Source organism: Phasianus colchicus, chromosome 30, assembly GCF_987193195.1.
Source record: "Phasianus colchicus chromosome 30, bPhaCol1.hap1.1, whole genome shotgun sequence".
In the NCBI taxonomy this organism is placed as follows: Eukaryota; Metazoa; Chordata; class Aves; order Galliformes; family Phasianidae; genus Phasianus; species Phasianus colchicus.
This window is the reverse complement of record NC_143465.1, coordinates 1,203,569-1,222,246: the sequence shown is the minus strand read 5'-3', so window position 1 is coordinate 1,222,246 and position 18,678 is coordinate 1,203,569. Positions and strand designations below refer to the sequence as shown.

The 18,678-nt window shown below is 58.8% G+C and overlaps 2 protein-coding genes across 2 annotated transcripts in view; both read right to left on the bottom strand.

The window, feature by feature from the left end:
- Positions 1-6,183, bottom strand: part of ITGA10 (integrin subunit alpha 10) — a 72,410-nt gene extending 66,227 nt beyond the window's left edge. Inside the window, exon 1 of the mRNA XM_090127113.1 lies at positions 5,967-6,183. Within this exon, the coding sequence (XP_089983239.1) occupies positions 5,967-6,015 (49 nt within the window). The 5' untranslated portion in view covers positions 6,016-6,183. The remainder of the gene's footprint in view (positions 1-5,966) is intronic.
- A 7,076-nt stretch (positions 6,184-13,259) lies between these two features.
- On the bottom strand, positions 13,260-18,375 carry PEX11B (peroxisomal biogenesis factor 11 beta). The gene is made up of 4 exons (XM_090127112.1): positions 18,256-18,375; positions 17,990-18,105; positions 17,679-17,880; positions 13,260-13,967 (listed from the first exon to the last, which is right to left on the bottom strand). Exons 1-4 carry the CDS (start codon positions 18,309-18,311, stop codon positions 13,601-13,603), a joined length of 741 nt encoding a protein of 246 aa, XP_089983238.1. The 5' UTR covers positions 18,312-18,375; the 3' UTR covers positions 13,260-13,600.
- Between the last annotated feature and the right edge of the window lie 303 nt (positions 18,376-18,678).

Below are 18,678 nucleotides of genomic sequence, written 5' to 3'. Positions count from 1 at the left end.
TGGGATCATGGGGGGGTTTGGGATCACGGGGTTATGGGGTGGATTGGGATCACGGAGGTGTGGGGTCATGTGGGTTTAAAGGGGGGTTTGGGATCATGGGGTCATGGGGGGGTTGGGATCATGGGGTCATGGGGGGGTTGGGATCATGGGGGGGTTTGGGATCTTGGGGGGGTTTGGGATCATGGGGTTATGGGCGGGATTGGGATCACAGGGGGCTGTGGGGTCATGGGGGGGATTTGGGATCATGGGGTTATGGGGGGGAATGGGATCACAGGGCGGTGTGGGGTCATGGGGGGGTGTGGGGCTGTGCGGTCATGGAGGGGGTTTGGGGTCATGGGGTTATGGGGGTGTGGGGTCATGGAGGGGTTTGGGGTCACGGAGGGAGTTTGGGGTCATGGGGTTATGGGGGGCTGTGGGGGTCATGGGGGGGTTGGGATCATGGGGTCATGGGGGGGTGTGGGATCTTGGGGGGGATTGGGATCACGGGGGTGTGGGGTCATGGGGGGGGTTTGGGATCATGGGGTTATGGGGGGGATTGGGATCACGGGGGGTGTGGGGTCATGGAGGGGTGTGTGGGGGGGTGGGATCTTGGGGGGTTGGGGATCTTGGGGTTATGGGGTGGATTGGGATCACGGGGGGCTGTGGGGTCATGGGGGGGTTTGGGATCATGGGGTTATGGGGGGCTGTGCGGTCATGGAGGGGGTTTGGGGTCATGGGGTTATGGGGGAGTGGGGTCATGGGGGGGGTTGGGATCACAGGGGGGTTTGGGATCATGGGGTTATGGGGGGGATTGGGATCACAGTGGGGTGTGGGGTCATGGGGTTATGGGGCTGTGGGGTCATGGGGGGGTGTGGGCTCATGGGGTTATGGGGCTGTGGGGTCATGGGGGGGTGTGGGCTCATGGGGTTATGGGGCTATGGGGTCATGGGGGGGTGTGGGGTCATGTGGTCTTGGGGTCATGGGGGGGGGTTGGGGTCATGGGATCATGGGGGGGTTTGGGGGTCATGGGATCATGGGGCTATGGGGCTGTGGGATCATGGGGGGGTGTGGGGTCATGGGGTTATGGGGGAGTGTGGGGTCATGGGGGGGTGTGGGGTTATAGGGGGATTTGGGGTCATGGGGTGGATTGGGATCATGGGGGTGTGGGGTCATGGGGTCATGGGGGGGTGTGGGGTCATGGGGGGGTGTGGGGTCATGGGGGGGTGTGGGGTCATGGGGGGGTGTGGGGTCATGGGGGGGTGTGGGGTCATGGGGTTATGGAGGGGTTGGGGGTCATGGAGGGTTGTGGGGAGTGTGGGATCACAGGGGGGTGAGGGGTCATGGGGGGGGTTTGGGATCTTGGTGTTATGTGGGGGTTTGGGATCATGGGGGGGTTTGGGGGGGTGTGGGGTCATGGGGGGGTTTGGGATCACAGGGGGGTGACGGGTCATGGGGCTGTGGGGTCATGGAGGGGTGTGGGGTCATGGGGTTATGGGGGCTGTGGATCTTGGGGGAGTTTGGGATCATGGGGTTATGGGGGGGTGTGGGGTTATAGGGGGGGTTGGGGTCATGGGGTGGATTGGGATCACAGGGGGGTGTGGGGTCATGGGGTGGGTTGGGATCATGGGGTTATGGGGGGGTTTGGGATCATGGGGTGGTTTGTGATCATGGGGGGGTGGGGTTATGGGGTGGATTGGGGTTATGGGGTGGATTGGGATCATGGGGTTATGGGGTGGTTTTTGATCACAGGGTGGTTTGGGATCATGGGCGAGTGTGGGATTATGGAGTTATGGGGTGGTTTGGGATCACAGGGTTATGGGGGGGGTTATGGGGTGGATTGGGATCATGGGGTTATGGGGGCTGTGGGTTATGGGGGGATTGAGATCATGGGGTTATGGGGGAGTTTGGGATCATGAGGTGGACTGGGATCATGGGGTTATGGGGGGTGTGGGGTTATGGGGGGTGTGGGGTTATGGGGGGTGTGGGGTTATGGGGGGTGTGGGGTTATGGGGGGTGTGGGGTTATGGGGGGTGTGGGGTTATGGGGGGTGTGGGGGAGTTTGGGATCATGGGGTGGACTGGGATCATGGGGTGGACTGGGATCATGGGGTTATGGGGTGGATCGGGATCATGGGGGAGTGTGGGATCATGGAGTGTGGCATTATGGGGGGTGGGAGTCAGGGGGGGCACGGGGCTATGGGGTAACGTGGTTATGGGTATTATGGGGTGTGGAGTGACGGGTTCCGAGGTGGGGAAGAGGTGTGGGGTTGTGGAGAGTGGGGCGTTATGGGGTGTGGGATTATCGGGGGGCATAAAGGATATGGGGTCTGGGGAGTGGGAGATTATGGGGGCAATGGAGGATACGGGGTTCTGGGGGTCAGGGAGGTGGGGTTATGGGGGATGTGGGGTTATGGGGGGGGATGGCAGTGGGGGCAATGGGGTGTGGGGGCTATAGGGAAAATGAGGGATGTGGGCAGGGGGGAGAACCCCACAAAGCAGCACCCAAATCCCCCATACGGCACCGAACCCCATAAACAGCACAGAGAACTCCAGAGAGCACCCCACAAAGGAACCCCACAAAGCAGCGCCAAGAACCCCAATAAAACACCCAGAACCCCACATCCACCACCCATAAACCCACATACAGCACCCAGAACCCCATATAAACTACCCGGAACCCCATATATAACACCTGGAACCCCACATACAGCACCCAGAACCCCATATCCAGCTCTGAGAACCCCATATAACACCCAGAACCCCACATGTACCACTGGGAACCCCATATAATACCCAAAACCCCATATGACACCCAAAACCCCACATGTACCACTGAGAATCCCATATAACACCCAAAACCCCATATAACACCCAGAGCCCCATATGGAACACCTGGAAGCCCATGTACAGCACCCAGAATCCCCTATAGTACCCAGAACCCCATATGGAACACTGGAATCCCACATACAGCACCCAGAACCCCATATAACCCACCCAGAACCCCACGTACAGCACCAAAAGCCCCACACACAGCACCCAGAACCCCATATCCAGCTCTGAGAACCCCATATAACACCCAAAACCCCACATGTACCACTGGGAACCCCATATAATACCCCAAACCCCATATGACACCCAGAACCCCATATGGAACACCCAGAACCCTATGTACAGGCAGAATCCCCTATAACCCACCCAGAACCCCATATATAACAGCTGGAATCCCATATAGACCACTGAGAACCCCATACAGAACAACTGGAATCCCATGTACAGCACCCAGAACCCCATATAACACCCAGAACCCCATATGGAACACCCAAAACCCCATGCACAGCCAGAATCCCCTATAACCCACCCAGAACCCCATATATAACACCCAGAATCCCATATATAACACCTGGAATCCCACGTACAGCATCCAGAACCCCATACTCAGCTCTGAGAACCCCATATAACACCCAGAACCCCACATGTACCACTGAGAACCCCATATAATACCCAAAACCCCATATGACACCCAAAACCCCACATGTGCCACTGAGAATCCCATAACACCCAAAACCCCATATAACACCCAAAACCCCATATAACACCCAAAACCCCATATAACACCCAAAACCCCATATAACACCCAAAACCCCATATAACACCCAAAACCCCATGCACAGCCAGAATCCCCTATAACCCACCAAAAACCCCATATAGAGCACCCAGAACCCCATATAGAGCACCCAGAGGACCACTGAGGACCCCATATATGATACCCCAAATCCCATATATGATACCCCAAACCCCACATCCAGCACCCCAAAAAATTCCCCATACGCAGCACCCGGAACCCCATAGAAATTACCCTCCCCCAAAAAACCCTTTTTTGTCCCTTTCCCCCCCCACCCTACACAGCTCTGCTCCCACCCCACACTTCGCCTTTGGGGTTTCATCCCGAGAGAAAAACCCCACAGCCCTATGGGGTGGGTGGGGGGGGGGTCCTGTGGGGCTGCGCTGTGCGCCCACTTCCCCTTTTCCTTATGGGGTTTTTCCCCCAGACTCCTTTTTTCCTATGGGGTTTTTCCACGGCTCCTTCCGCACGGAATTCCCCCTCCAAGCGCCCCAAACTCTGTGGGATTTGTTCCCATGGTGACCCCCAACCCCACAACCCCAAATCCCGACCCCACAGCCCCCCAACCCCCCTCCCCAAACCCTATGGGACTTTGGCACGCAGTCCCCCATTCCCTATGGGATTTCTACATGGAGACCCCAACCCCAAACCCTCCCAACCCCAAAACCCCCCAGTCCCTATAAGACTTTCCATGGGACACCCCGACCCCATAACCCCAAAGCCCCTCTGGCCCCCAACCCCCCCCACCAACTCCTATGGGATTTTTCCATGGTGTCCCCGACCCCACAACCCCAACCTCCCCCCCCCAAATCCCTATGGGATTTTCCCACACAGACCTCCAACCCCATAACCCCAAAACCCCCCCAACCCCAAAGTCTCCCCCCAGTCCCTATGGGACTTTTTCCCCCTCCCCATGGGATCTCTCCCTGGGGACCCCCAACCCCGACCCTACAACCCAATCCCTATGGGACTTTCCATGGGACACCCCGACCCCACAACCCCAAAGCCCCTCCAATCCCTATGGCACATTTCTATGGGGTCTCCCACTCCCTATGGGATTTCTTTATGGGAATCCCACCCCCCCCCTGCCCAGACCCCAAAACCCCCCTCAATCCCAAAGGCACTTTCCCACACACTCCCCCATTCCCTATGGGATTTCTCCACGGGACCCCCAACCCCATAACCCTCTCTCGATCCCACAGTCCCCCAAACCCCACAGTTGCTATAGGACTTTCTGTGGGACACCCCAACCCCACAACCTTCCCTCCAATCCCTATGGGATCTCCAACCCCACAACCCCACCTCCCCCCCAACCCCTATGGGACAAGATCCATCCATGGGACCCCCTGACCCCAAATCCCCTCCTGACCCCACAGCCCAATCCTATGGGACTTTCCATGGGACACCCCGACCCCACAACCCCAAAGCCCCTCCAATCCCTATGGGACATTTCCATGGGGTCCCCACCCCCCTCTGGATCCCTCCATGGGATCCCCGACCCCAAATCCCCTCCCGACCCCACAGCCCAACCCCTATGGGACTTTCCATGGGACACCCCGACCCCACAACCCCAAAGCCACCCCAGTCCCTATGGGACATTTCCATGGGGTCCCCCACCCCCCTCAGGATCCCCAACCCCAAATCCCCTCCCCACCCCACAGCGCAGCCCCTATAGGACTTTCCGTGGGACACCCCGACCCCACAACCCCAAACCCCCCCCCAATCCCTATGGGACATTTCTATGGGGTCCCCCACCCCCCTCAGGATCTCTCCGTGGGATCCCCGACCCCAAATCCCCTTCCGACCCCACAGCCCAACCCCTATAGGACTTTCCATGGGACACCCCGACCCCACAACCCCAAATCCCTCCCCCAACCCCCCGACCCCACAGCCCAACCCCAATAGGACTTTCCATGGGACACCCCGACCCCACAATCCCAAAGCCCCTCCAATCCCTATGGGACATTTCCATAGGGTCCCCCACCCCCCCCACGATCTCTCCATAGGATCCCCGACCCCAAATCCCCTCCCCACCCCACAGCCCAACCCCTATAGGACTTTCCATGGGACACCCCGACCCCACAACCCCAAAGCCACCCCAGTCCCTATGGGACATTTCCATGGGGTCCCCCACCCCCCTCAGGATCTCTCCGCGGGATCCCCCGACCCCAAATCCCCTTCCGACCCCACAGCCCAATCGCTATGGGACTTTCCATGGGACACCCCGACCCCACAACCCCAAAGCCCCTCCAAACCCTAAGGGACATTTCTATAGGGTCCCCCCCTCAGGATCTCCCCGCGGGATCCCCCGACCCCAAAAGCCGACCCCAAAGCCGACCCCAAAGCCCCCGTCGCCCCACACCGACCCCACAGCGCCGTGAGCAGCAGCGCAGCCTCGGGGGGCGGCCGCCCCATCGCTGTCGGTGCGCGGCTCCTCGCCCCCCCGCCGCGGTCCGCGTTCCCTTTCCCTACAAAAAACCCATTTATATGGGATTTCTGCCCTCCCCCCCCCGCAGCCCCATAGGCCGCTATAAATAACCGGGCGGGGCGGCGCGGTTTGGGGCGGATCGCCCGTTTTTGGGTGGTTTTGGGGAAAATAAAAAAAAAAGATTCGAAAAAGTCGGGATTTTTTGTTTTGCTTTGAGGTCGGGTTTGTAGGATTTGTAGGATTTTTGTCTTCGGACGTTTTGTTCCCAAAAGGGGAAAATCGGAGGAAACGGCCCCAAAAGGGACGCGGGGGGGGGGGGGGACAGGTGGGGTCGCAATGGGGCGGGGGGGGGGGGGGGGACACGTCGCTCAGCCCCCCGTGTCCATAAAGGGCTTTAGGGGAACCTCAGGGTGCACAGTGCGCCCTATAGCGGGTTATGGGGCGCCCCATAGGCGAGTCAGTAGGAAAAACCCCATATTGTGAGAGTGGGACAAAACCCCATATTGGGGACAGGGGACAAAACCCCATAGTGGTGTAAGGGGACAAAACCCCATAGTGGTGTCAGGGGACAAAACCCCACAGTAGTGTCAAAGGGACAAAACCCCATAATGGTGTCAGGGGACAAAACCCCATAATGGTGTCAGAGGGACAAAACCCCATAAAGGTGTCAGGGGACAAAACCCCATAATGGTGTCAGGGGACAAAACCCCATAATGGTGTCACTGGGACAAAATCCCATAATGGTGTCAGGGGACAAAACCCCATAATGGTGTAAAAGGGACAAAATCCCATAATGGTGTCAGGGGAAAAAACCCCATAATGGTGTCAGAGAGACAAAACCCCATAGTGGTGTCATAGGGAGAAAACCCCATAATGGTGTCAGAGAGACAAAACCCCATAATGGTGTCTGAGGGACAAAACCCCATAATGGTGTCAGAGGACAAAACCCCATAATGGTGACATTGGGACAAAACCCCATAATGGTGTCAGAGGACAAAACCCCATAATGGTGACATTGGGACAAAACCCCATAGTGGCGTAAAAGGGACAAAACCCCATAATGGTGTCTGAGGGACAAAACCCCATAGTGGTGTCAGTGGACAAAACCCCATAATGTTGTCAGACGGACAAAACCCCATAATGGTGTCTGAGGGACAAAACCCCATAGTGGTGTCAGTGGACAAAACCCCATAATGTTGTCAGACGGACAAAACCCCATAATGGTGTAAGGGGACAAAACGCCATAATGGTGTCAGAGGGACAAAACCCCATAATGGTGTCAGAGGGACAAAACCCCATAATGGTGTCAGGGGACAAAACCCCATAATGGTGTCAGAGGGACAAAACCCCATAATGGTGTAAGGGGACAAAACGCCATAATGGTGTCAGAGGGACAAAACCCCATAATGGTGTCAGGGGACAAAACCCCATAATGGTGTAAGGGGACAAAACGCCATAATGGTGTCAGACGGACAAAACCCCATAATGGTGTCAGAGGGACAAAACCCCATAATGGTGTCAGGGGACAAAACCCCATAATGGTGTCAGAGGGACAAAACCCCATAATGGTGTAAGGGGACAAAACCCCATAATGGTGTCAGACGGACAAAACCCCATAATGGTGTCAGAGGGACAAAACCCCATAATGGTGTCAGGGGACAAAACCCCATAATGGTGTAAGGGGACAAAACCCCATAGTGGTGTCATAGGGAGAAAACCCCATAATGGTGTCAGAGGAGAAAACCCCATAATGGTGTAAAAGGGACAAAACCCCATAGTGGTGTCAGTGGACAAAACACCATAATGGTGTCAGGGGACAAAACCCCATAATGGTGTCAGAGGGACAAAACCCCATAAAGGTGTCAGGGGACAAAACCCCATAATGGTGTCAGGGGATAAAACCCCATAATGGTGTAAAAGGGACAAAATCCCATAATGGTGTCAGGGGAAAAAACCCCATAATGGTGTAAGGGGACAAAACCCCATAATGGGGTCAGAGGAGAAAACCCCATAATGGTGTAAAAGGGACAAAACCCCATAGTGGTGTCAGTGGACAAAACCCCATAATGGTGTAAAAGGGACAAAACCCCATAATGGTGTCAAAGGACAAAACCCCATAATGGTGTCAGTGGACAAAACCCCATAATGTTGTCAGACGGACAAAACCCCATAATGGTGTCTGAGGGACAAAACGCCATAATGGTGTCAGTGGACAAAACCCCATAATGTTGTCAGACGGACAAAACCCCATAATGGTGTCTGAGGGACAAAACCCCATAATGGTGTCAGTGGACAAAACCCCATAATGTTGTCAGACGGACAAAACCCCATAATGGTGTAAGGGGACAAAACGCCATAATGGTGTCAGAGGGACAAAACCCCATAATGGTGTCAGGGGACAAAACCCCATAATGGTGTAAGGGGACAAAACCCCATAGTGGTGTCATAGGGAGAAAACCCCATAATGGTGTCAGAGGACAAAACCCCATAATGGTGTAAGGGGACAAAACCCCATAATGGGGTCAGAGGACAAAACCCCATAATGGTGTAAAAGGGACAAAACCCCATAGTGGTGTCAGTGGACAAAACCCCATAATGGTGTAAAAGGGACAAAACCCCATAATGGTGTCAAAGGACAAAACCCCATAATGGTGTCAGACGGACAAAACCCCATAATGGTGTCAGGGGACAAAACCCCATAATGGTGTCAGAGGGACAAAACCCCAAAAAGGTGTCAGGGGACAAAACCCCATAAAGGTATCAGGGGACAAAACCCCATAATGGTGTCAGAGGGACAAAACCCCATAGTGGTGTCACAGGGACAAAACCCCATAAAGGTGTCAGGGGTCAAAACCCCATAATGGTGTCAGTGGACAAAACCCCATAATGGTGTCAGAGGGACAAAACCCCATAATGGTGTAAGGGGACAAAACCCCATAGTGGTGTCAAAGGACAAAACCCCATAATGGTGTCAGGGGACAAAATCCCATAATGGTGTCAGGGGACAAAACCCCATAATGGTGTCAAAGGACAAAACCCCATAATGGTGTCAGGGGACAAAACCCCATAATGGTGTCAGAGGGACAAAACCCCATAATGGTGTCAGGAGACAAAACCCCATATTGGGGTCAGACGGACAAAACCCCATAGTGGTGTCAGGGGACAAAACCCCATAATGGTGTCAGGGGACAAAACCCCATAATGGTGTCAAAGATCCCCTCCCCATAGGGACCCCCTGCTCCGTCCCCAATGGGGCGGTTGGTGGGGTGGAGTTTTGGGGTTTTGGGGGGCGGCATTGGGGTTTGTGGGATTTGGGGTGGACGGGTCTGATGTGTGCATTATCAGGGTTTTGGGGCGCAGGGTTTCGGGGCAGAGTTTTGGGGTGCAGGAGGGCAGGGTTTGGGGTTTTAGGGGTTGGGGGATTTGGGGCACAGGGTTTGGGGTTTGTAGCGGCAGGGTTTGGGGTGCAGGGTTTGGGGTTGCGGGATTTGGGGCACGAAGATTGGGGTACAGGATGCAGGGTTTGGGGATTTGGGGCTCAGGAATTGGGGTGCAGAGTTTTGGGGTGCAGGAAGGGAGGATTTGGGGGTTTAGGGGTTTGGATTTGTGGGGCAGAGGTTTGGGGTGCGGGGGGACAATGTTTGGAGGGTGCAGGGTTTGGGGGTTTAGGGTTGGGGATTTGGGGTGCAGGGTTTGGGAAAAGGATTGGGGATATGGGGTGCAGGGTTTCGGGGCTGAGTTTTGGGGTGCAGGAGGGCAGGGTTTGGGGTTTTAGGGGTTGGTGGATTTGGGGCACAGGGTTGGGGCGCGGGGGGGTTTGGGGCACGGAGTTTGGAGATTTGGGGCACAGAAATTGGGGTGCAGAGTTTTGGGGTGCAGGGGGACAGTTTGGGATTTTAGGATATGGGATTTGGGTTGCAGGGTTGGGGATCAGGATAGGGGATTAGGGAACACGGTTCAGTAGGCGGAGTTTTGGGGTGTAGGAAAGCAGGATTTGGGGCATTCGGTTTGGGGGATTTGGGGCGCAGGGTTTGGGGTTTGTAGGGGCAGGGTTTGGGGTTGTGGGATTTGGGGCACGAAGATTGGGGTACAGGATGCAGGGTTTGGGGATTTGGGGCTCAGGAATTGGGGTGCAGAGTTTTGGGGTGCAGGAAGGGAGGATTTGGGGGTTTAGGGTTGGATTTGTGGGGCAGAGGTTTGGGGTGCGGGGGGACAATGTTTGGGGGTGGGGTTTGGGGGTTTAGGGTTGGGGATTTGGGGTGCAGGGTTTGGGATCAGGATTCGGGATTTGGGGTACAGGGTTTAGGGGCAGAGTTTTGGGGTGCAGGAGGGCAGGGTTTGGGGTTTTAGGGGTTGGGGGATTTGGGGCACAGGGTTTGGGAGTTTTAGGGGCAGGGTTTGGGGTGCAGGGTTTGGGGTTGTGGGATTTGGGGCACGAAGATTGGGGTACAGTATGCAGGGTTTGGGGATTTGGGGCTCAGGAATTGGGATGCAGAGTTTTGGGGTGCAGGAAGGGAGGATTTGGGGGTGTGGGGTTAGGGGGCTTTGGGGCACAGTTTGGGGTTTGAAGGGGCAGGGTTTGGGGTTGTGGGATTTGGGGCACGAAGATTGGGGTACAGGATGCAGGGTTTGGGGATTTGGGGCTCAGGAATTGGGGCGCAGAGTTTTGGGGTGCAGGAAGGGAGGATTTGGGGGTTTAGGGTTGGATTTGTGGGGCAGAGGTTTGGGGTGCGGGGGGACAATGTTTGGGGGTGGGGTTTGGGGGTTTAGGGTTGGGGATTTGGGGTGCAGGGTTTGGGAACAGGATTGGGGATTTGGGGTGCAGGGTTTGGGAAAAGGATTCGGGATTTGGGGTGCAGGGTTTCGGGGCAGAGTTTTGGGGTGCAGGAGGGCAGGGTTTGGGGTTTTAGGGGTTGGGGGATTTGGGGCCCAGGGTTTGGGGTGCGGGGGGACGGGGTTTGGGGTACAAAGTTTGGAGATTTGGGGCACAGAAATTGGGGTGCAGTGCTTTGGGGTGCAGGTGGACAGTTTGGGGTTTTAGGATATGGGATTTGGGTTGCAGGGTTTGGGAACAGGATTCGGGATTTGGGAACAGGGTTCAGTAGGCGGAGTTTTGGGGTGCAGGAAAGCAGGGTATGGGGCATTAGGGTTGGGGGATTTGGGGCACAGGGTTTGGGGTTTTTAGGGGCATGGTTTGGTGTTGTGGGATTTGGGGCACGGAGGTTGGGGAACTGGGTGAAGGGTTTGGGGTGGTTTGGGGCGATTTTGGGTTTCGGAAAGGCAGAGTTTTGGGGTTCAGGGTTTGGGAACATGGGGCACAGGGCCGAGGGGGCAGAGTTATGGGGTGCACGTGGGCAGGGCTTTGGGGTTGTAGGGCTGGGGGATTTGGGGGCAGAGTTTTGGGGTGCAGCGGCCAGTTTGAGGGTTTGGGGTTGGAGGATTTGGGATGCAGGGTTTGGGGCTGTGGGGGACACGGTTTCGAGAGGAAGCATTTAGGGTTTGGGGGTGCAGGAGGGGTTTGGGGTGCGGTGCCCGGGTTGAGGGAGCTTAGGGGGCTGGGGGTGCGGGGTTGGGGGTGAATGGGGCTGCAGGGTTTTTGTGGGGCAGTTTATAGGGCGTGGGGGGTTATGGGGTTTGAGGTGTAGGGCTTGGGGGGCAGGGTTTGTTTGTGGGGTTTTTTGAGGGGCGAAGCGTGGGGTGAACCACAGCCGAACCCGAGCAGCGCTGGCGATGTGGGAACACGCTGGGAAATGGGGGGGACGGGGGGGGTCTGCACCCCACAACTGCCAACGTGTGGGGCGGGCGCTGAGCCCCACAGCGGAGCGGTGCGACCCCCGAGGGCACCGCAATTAACGCAGGCGGTAATTTATTAATTAACGGTGCAGCGTCTGCACCGCAATGGACCTCCGAGGCACAAAACAGCCACGCCACGCTGCGACGGAAGCGGCTCCAGAGCGGCCCTTCCAGGACCCAACTCCCCTTCCAGGACCCATCTGCCCCCTTTCAGTCCCAACTCCCCCCTTCCTGCACCCACTCGGACCCAACTCTTCCCTTCCCAGACCCAACAACTCCCCTCCCCACACCTAATTCTCCCCTTCCGAGCCTCATTTCTCCCTTTCCCAGCCCCATTTCTGCCCCTCCAGCCCCAACTCCCCCTTTTTCAACCCATTTCTGCCCCTCCAGCCCCAACTCCCCCCTTTTTCAACCCATTTCTCCCCTTCCCAGCCCCATTTCTGCCCCTCCAGCCCCAACTCCCCCCTTTTTCAACCCATTTCTGCCCCTCCAGCCCCAACTCCCCCCTTTTTCAACCCATTTCTCCCCTTCCCAGCCCCATTTCTGCCCCTCCAGCCCCAACTCCCCCCTTTTTCAACCCATCTCTGCCCCTCCAGCCCCAACTTCCCCCCTTCCCAGCCCCATTTCTGCCCCTCCAGCCCCAACTCCCCCCTTTTTCAACCCAATTCTCCCCTTCCCAGCCCCATTTCTGCCCCTCCAGCCCCAACTCCCCCCTTTTTCAACCCATTTCTCCCCTTCCCAGCCCCATTTCTGCCCCTCCAGCCCCAACTCCCCCCTTTTTCAACCCATTTCTGCCCCTCCAGCCCCAACTTCCCCCCTTCCCAGCCCCATTTCTGCCCCGCCAGCCCCAACTTCCCCCATTCCCAGACCCATTTCTCCCTTTCCCAGCCCCATTTCTGCCCCTCCAGCCCCAACTTCCCCCCTTCCCAGCCCCATTTCTCCCCTTCCCAGCCCCATTTCTGCCCCTCCAGCCCCAACTCCCCCATTTTTCAACCCATCTCTCCCCTTCCCAGCCCCATCTCTCCCCTTCCCAGCCCCATTTCTGCCCCTCCAGCCCCAACTTTTCCCTTTTTCAACCCATCTCTGCCCCTCCAGCCCCAACTTCCCCCCTTCCCAGCCCCATTTCTGCCCCGCCAGCCCCAACTTCCCCCATTCCCAGCCCCATTTCTCCCTTTTCCAGCCCCATTTCTGCCCCTCCAGCCCCAACTCCCCCCTTTTTCAACCCATTTCTCCCCTTCCCAGCCTCATTTCTCCCCTTCCCAGCCCCATTTCTGCCCCTCCAGCCCCAACTTCCCCCTTTTTCAACCCATTTCTGCCCCTCCTGCCCCAACTCCCCCCTCCCAGCCCCAACTCTCCCCCTTTTTCCACCCACCCCCCGCCCTCTCCCACCCCCCCAGCCCCCTCCCCTCCCCACCTCCCCGCCGTCCGGCCCCTTCCCCCCCCAGCCGTGCTGGGAGCCGCCGCATCGTGGTTCCGTGGTTCCGCAGCAGCGCAGCGCCGTTCCGCCCCACAACCTCCCAGCAGGCGCGGAGCTCACAGCCTCCACCCCGCAGATGCGGACCGAAACCGAGCCCAGCACCGCGCACGGATGGTCCAACGGCTCCGGCACCGCTCCTCCCCGCCGCACCGGGGGTCCCGCAGCCCCCCGCGCCCTGCTGGACCCGCGGCACCCCAACGCGCCGGGGCTGCGCGCAGCTCAGCCTCCCTTAAAACGAACTCGAAGTGTCCGAAGGGCTCCGGGCGGGCGCCGAGGCCGCCACAAATCTCCATCCGGCGGCTTTACGGCTTCAGTTTGAGCCAAGGATGGAGGATGGTGAGGATGGAGAGGATGGAGGAGGTGAGGCCGCACAGCCCCACGAAAGCCGGGCCGCTTCGGTACAACCCCAGCTTGTCCAGAGGGATGAAGAGGTCGCAGGCGTTCTTCACCAGGTCCAGCAGCAGCGGGGGGTTCCCTCGCAGGACGCGCAGCAGAAGCCGCAGCTGCGCCTGCAGCCTCAGCCTCAGCGCCTGCAGCCCCGCGTCGCCCCGCGGCCGCTGCCCGTTGGTGGCCACCTTGCCGCGCTTCCCGCTGGCCTCGCGCTCCATCAGCAGCCGGATCTCGTAGGCGTCGCGACTCAGGTTGACGAGGAGGGCGAAGAGGTAATACCTGCAAGAGGAGGGAGCGGGCAGAGCGGTGCCGAACGACGCGCGGCTCCGGCGGGCGCAGCGCTGAGCAGGTGGCCAACAGGGCGACCATGAGCCAGCCGCGTGCCCTGGTGGCACAGGAGGCCAACAGTGGACTGGTTGGCCAACAGGGCGACCACGAGCCAGCTGCGTGCCCTGGTGGCACAGGAGGCCAACCGTGGACTGGTCGGCCAGTGATTGACTAACGGTTGGCCAGTGGTTGACTGCAGTTGGCCAACAGGGTGACCATGAGCCAGTGGCATGCCCTGGTGGCACAGGAGGCCAACCGTGGACTAACGGTTGGCCAATGGTTGACTACTGTTGGCCAACAGGGCGACCACGAGCCAGCAGCGTGCCCTGGTGGCACAGGAGGCCAACGGTGGACTGGTTGGCCAATGCTTGACTAACGGTTGGCCAATGGTTGACTACAGTTGGCCAACAGGGCGACCACGAGCCAGCTGCGTGCCCTGGTGGCACAACGGGGGAATGGTTGGCCAATGGTTGACTAACAGTTGGCCAGTGGTTGACTACAGTTGGCCAACAGGGTGACCATGAGCCAGTGGCGTGCCCTGGTGGCACAGGAAGCCAACAGTGGACTGGTTGGCCAACGGTTGACCAACGGTTGATTACAGTTGGCCAACAGGGCGACCATGAGCCAGCCACATGCCCTGGTGGCACAGGAGGCCAAGAGTGGACTGGTTGGCCAACGGTTGACTAATGGTTGGCCAATGGTTGACTACGGTTGGCCAACAGGGTGACCATGAGCCAACAGCGTGCCCTGGTGGCACAACGGTGGACTGGTTGGCCAACAGTTGACTAACAGTTGGCCAATGGTTGACTGCAGTTGGCCAACAGGGCGACCACGAGCCAGCAGCATGCTCTGGTGGCACAGGAGGCCAACAGTGGACTGGTTGACCAACGGTTGACCAATGGTTGACTACAGTTGGCCAACAGGGCGACCATGAGCCAGCAGTGTGCCCTGGTGGCACAGGAGGCCAACTGTGGACTAACGGTTGGCCAATGGTTGACTGCAGTTGGCCAACAGGGCGACCACGAGCCAGCTGCGTGCCCTGGTGGCACAACGGGGGAATGGTTGGCCAATGGTTGACTAACAGTTGGCCAATGGTTGACTGCAGTTGGCCAACATGGCGACCATGAGCCAGTGGCGTGCCCTGGTGGCACAGGAGGCCAACCGTGGACTGGTTGGCCAATGGTTGACTACAGATGGCCAACAGGGCGACGACGAGTCAGAGGCGTGCCCTGGTGGCACAGGAGGCCAACGGTGGACTGGTTGGCCAAAGGTTGACCAACGGTTGACTACAGTTGGCCAACAGGGCGACCACGAGCCAGCCGCGTGCCCTGGTGGCACAGGAGGCCAACGGTGGACTGGTTGGCCAGTGGTTGACTAACGGTTGGCCAATGGTTGACTACAGTTGGCCAACAGGGTGACCACGAGCCAGCAGCGTGCCCTGGTGGCACAGGAGGCCAAGAGTGGACTGGTTGGCCAACGGTTGACTAATGGTTGGCCAATGGTTGACTACCGTTGGCCAACAGAGCGACCATGAGCCAGCCACGTGCCCTGGTGGCACAACGGGGGACTGGTTGGCCAACAGTTGACTAACAGTTGGCCAATGGTTGACTGCAGTTGGCCAACAGGGCGACCATGAGCCAGCAGCATGCCCTGGTGGCACAGGAGGCCAACCGTGGACTGGTTGACCAACGGCTGACTACAGTTGGCCAACAGGGCAACCACGAGCCAGTGGTGCGCCCTGGTGGCACAGGAGGCCAAGAGTGGACTGGTTGGCCAATGGTTGACTGCAGTTGGCCAACAGGGTGACCACAAGCCAGTGGTATGCACTGGTGGCACAGGAAGCCAACCGTGGACTGGTTGGCCAATGGTTGACTACAGTTGGCCAACAGGGCGACCAGGAGCCAGCGGCGTGCTCTGGTGGCACAGGAGGCCAACGGTGGACTGGTTGGCCAATGGTTGACTAACAGTTGGCCAATATTTGACTACAGGTTGCCTACAAGCCAGCAGCATGCCCTTGTGGCCCAGAAGGCCAACAGTGTCCTGGATGGCCAACGGCTGGCCAATATTTGAGTACAGGCTGACCACGAGCCATCAACGTGTCCCAGTGCTCAAGATGGCCAATGGTGTCCTGGTTGGCCAATGGCTGACCAGCAGCTGACCACAAGCCAGCAACGTACCCTGGTGGCCCAGAAGGCCAATGGTGTCCTGGTTCACCAACAGCTGACCAATGCTTGACCAGCAGTTGACCATGAGCCAGTAATGTGCCCTGGTGGCCCATATTTGACTACAGGTTGGCTACGAGCCAGCCACCTGCCATGGTGGCCACGAAGGCCAACAATGTTTTCGTTCAGACAAGCAGTTGATCACAAACCATCAATGTGCCCCGGTGGCACAGATGACCAATATTGTCCTGGTTGACCAACAGTTGACCAAATATTGACCAAATACGGACCAAGCCAGCAAGCCAGCAGAGTGGCCCGGTGACCAATGGTGTCCTGGATGGCCAACAGCTGACCAGCGTTTGACTTCAAGCCAGCCGTGTGCCCTGGTGACCCAGAAGGACAACGACGTTCTGGTTCACCAACAGTTGACCACAAGCCAGCAGTGTGTCCTGGTGGCCCAAAAGGCCAGCAGTTTCCTGAGGGGCATTGCTCAGTGCGTGCCCAGCAGGGCTGGGAGGTGCTCCTCTCCTCTGCTCTGGGAAGGGCACAACCAGAGCGCCGCTGGGCTGCCCAGTTCAGACTGGGAGCTGCTGGGAGAGCCCCACAAAGGGTGCAGAGCTGGTGGGGGTCTGGAGAACCGCCTGGTGGGGACAGGCTGAGAGCCCCCTCCTGTTTCCTCAGCCTGGAGGAGAGAAGGCTGAGGGAGATCTGAGCAGTGGACATGAGGAAGAACTGAGCTGTGAGGGCGGCGGTGCCACAGAGCAAAGCCCAGGGAGGTGTGGGGGTCTCCTCTGCAGACACCCAAACCCACCTGCACGTGACCCTGCCACAGGGAACCTGTTTTAGCAGGGGCAGCTCCAGAGGTCCTTTCCAGCCCCTGTGCTTCATAGAATCACAGAATGCTTTGGGTTGGAAGGGACCTCAAGGATGATGAAGCTCCAGCCCCTCACCACACACAGGGCCACCAACCTCCACATTTCACAGCAGCCCAGGCTGCCCAGGGCCCCATCCAGCCTGGCCCTGAACACCTCCAGGGATGGATGCCCATCCACAGCCTCTCTGGGCAGCTGTTCCAGCACCTCACCGCTCTCACAGCAAACAACTTCCCCCTGACACCCAGCTGAAATCTGTCCTCCCTCAGTTCCAGCCATTTCCCCTCGTCCTGCTCTCATCTCCCCTTCCCAAGAGCTGACTCCCCTCCTGTCTGTAGGCTCCCTTTAGTACTGCAGGCTGCAATGATTCACCCCGCAGCTTCTCTGCTCCATGCTGAACAAGCCCTGCTCCCTCAGCCTGTCTTTGCAGGGAGGTGCTGCAGCCCTGCTCATCTCTGTGGCTCCTCTGGACCCTCTCCAACAGCTCCCTGTCTTTCTTGTGCTGGGACCCCCACCCTGGGTGCAGTGCTGCAGATGGGGCTCACAAGAGCAGAGCAGAGGGGGACGATCCCCTCCCTGTCCCTGCTGGCCACCCCTTCTGTGCTGCTCAGCCGCCCCCCACCCCTCACCTGAAGGATCTTTGCCCCCACTTCTCCTGGTCCACGCCGGGCGCCAGCCCCGCCTTCCCCGCCCACAGGACGTTGTCGCAGGCGAAGTACATGGCCCTGTTGAGGTGGCTGAGGGTGACGCAGAAGCGCAGCACCATGTCGGACAGGTGAATTGCTCTCTTCGCCGCCTCCAGAGCGTCGGCCGAGCTGCCGAGGCGCAGCACTGCGGGACGGGGGGGGCGGAAATCAGAACGGCCCGCGGGGGGGGGGGGTGGGGGACGCGCACACAGCCCCCCCCCCCCGACCCCGGGTTTGGGCCCGGGCCCACTCACGCTTCCGGCCCAGGCTGAGGTGCGCCTCCAGCCGCCTCACGCTGCTCAGCAGTGCGGGGCTCGCCCCGTTCCTCCGCAGCGCGTCCCCGGCCAACGTGCACGCGTACTGCGCGGCCCTGCGGGAGACAGCGCGGCCTCAGGGCCCGGAGGGGGACCGGGTCCGGGCGGGGGGACGGCGAGCGCGGCTCGGGCCCCGGGGAGGGACGCCGAGCGGCCGCCGGGCCCCGGGAGGGGAAACCGGGAGGGGAAGCCGGGCGGCGCCGCACCTGAAGAGCCGCTCCTTGGCCTGGCTCTGCGCGCTGAAGCGCACCCACGTCTCCATGGCGCTCCCGATCGCGGGGAGCGGCGCGCCGCCACTTCCGGCGGCGTGCCGGAAGTCGCTTTGGGTCAAAGAGAGACGAGCGCCACCTGGTGGCTGGAGGCTGCGCGGCGCCGCCCGCCGCATTGGCGGCTCCCGTGGGGGCGGACCGCGTTTGTTTCTGCAGTGGAAGCTCCCGTTATTTTGGAGTTCCCGTTATTTATGTAGCGTAGGCCTTTACCGAACTGATAACCCTCCCGTTATGTAAGGTTATATAACGCAATTTCTCCCTTGCCAATAGGGGGCGTGCGCCCATTATCGCAATAGTGAAGGAACTTTTTGCTGCTGTCGCGAAAATATTTGCCTAACCTGAAATTTTTGACTCCGTGCG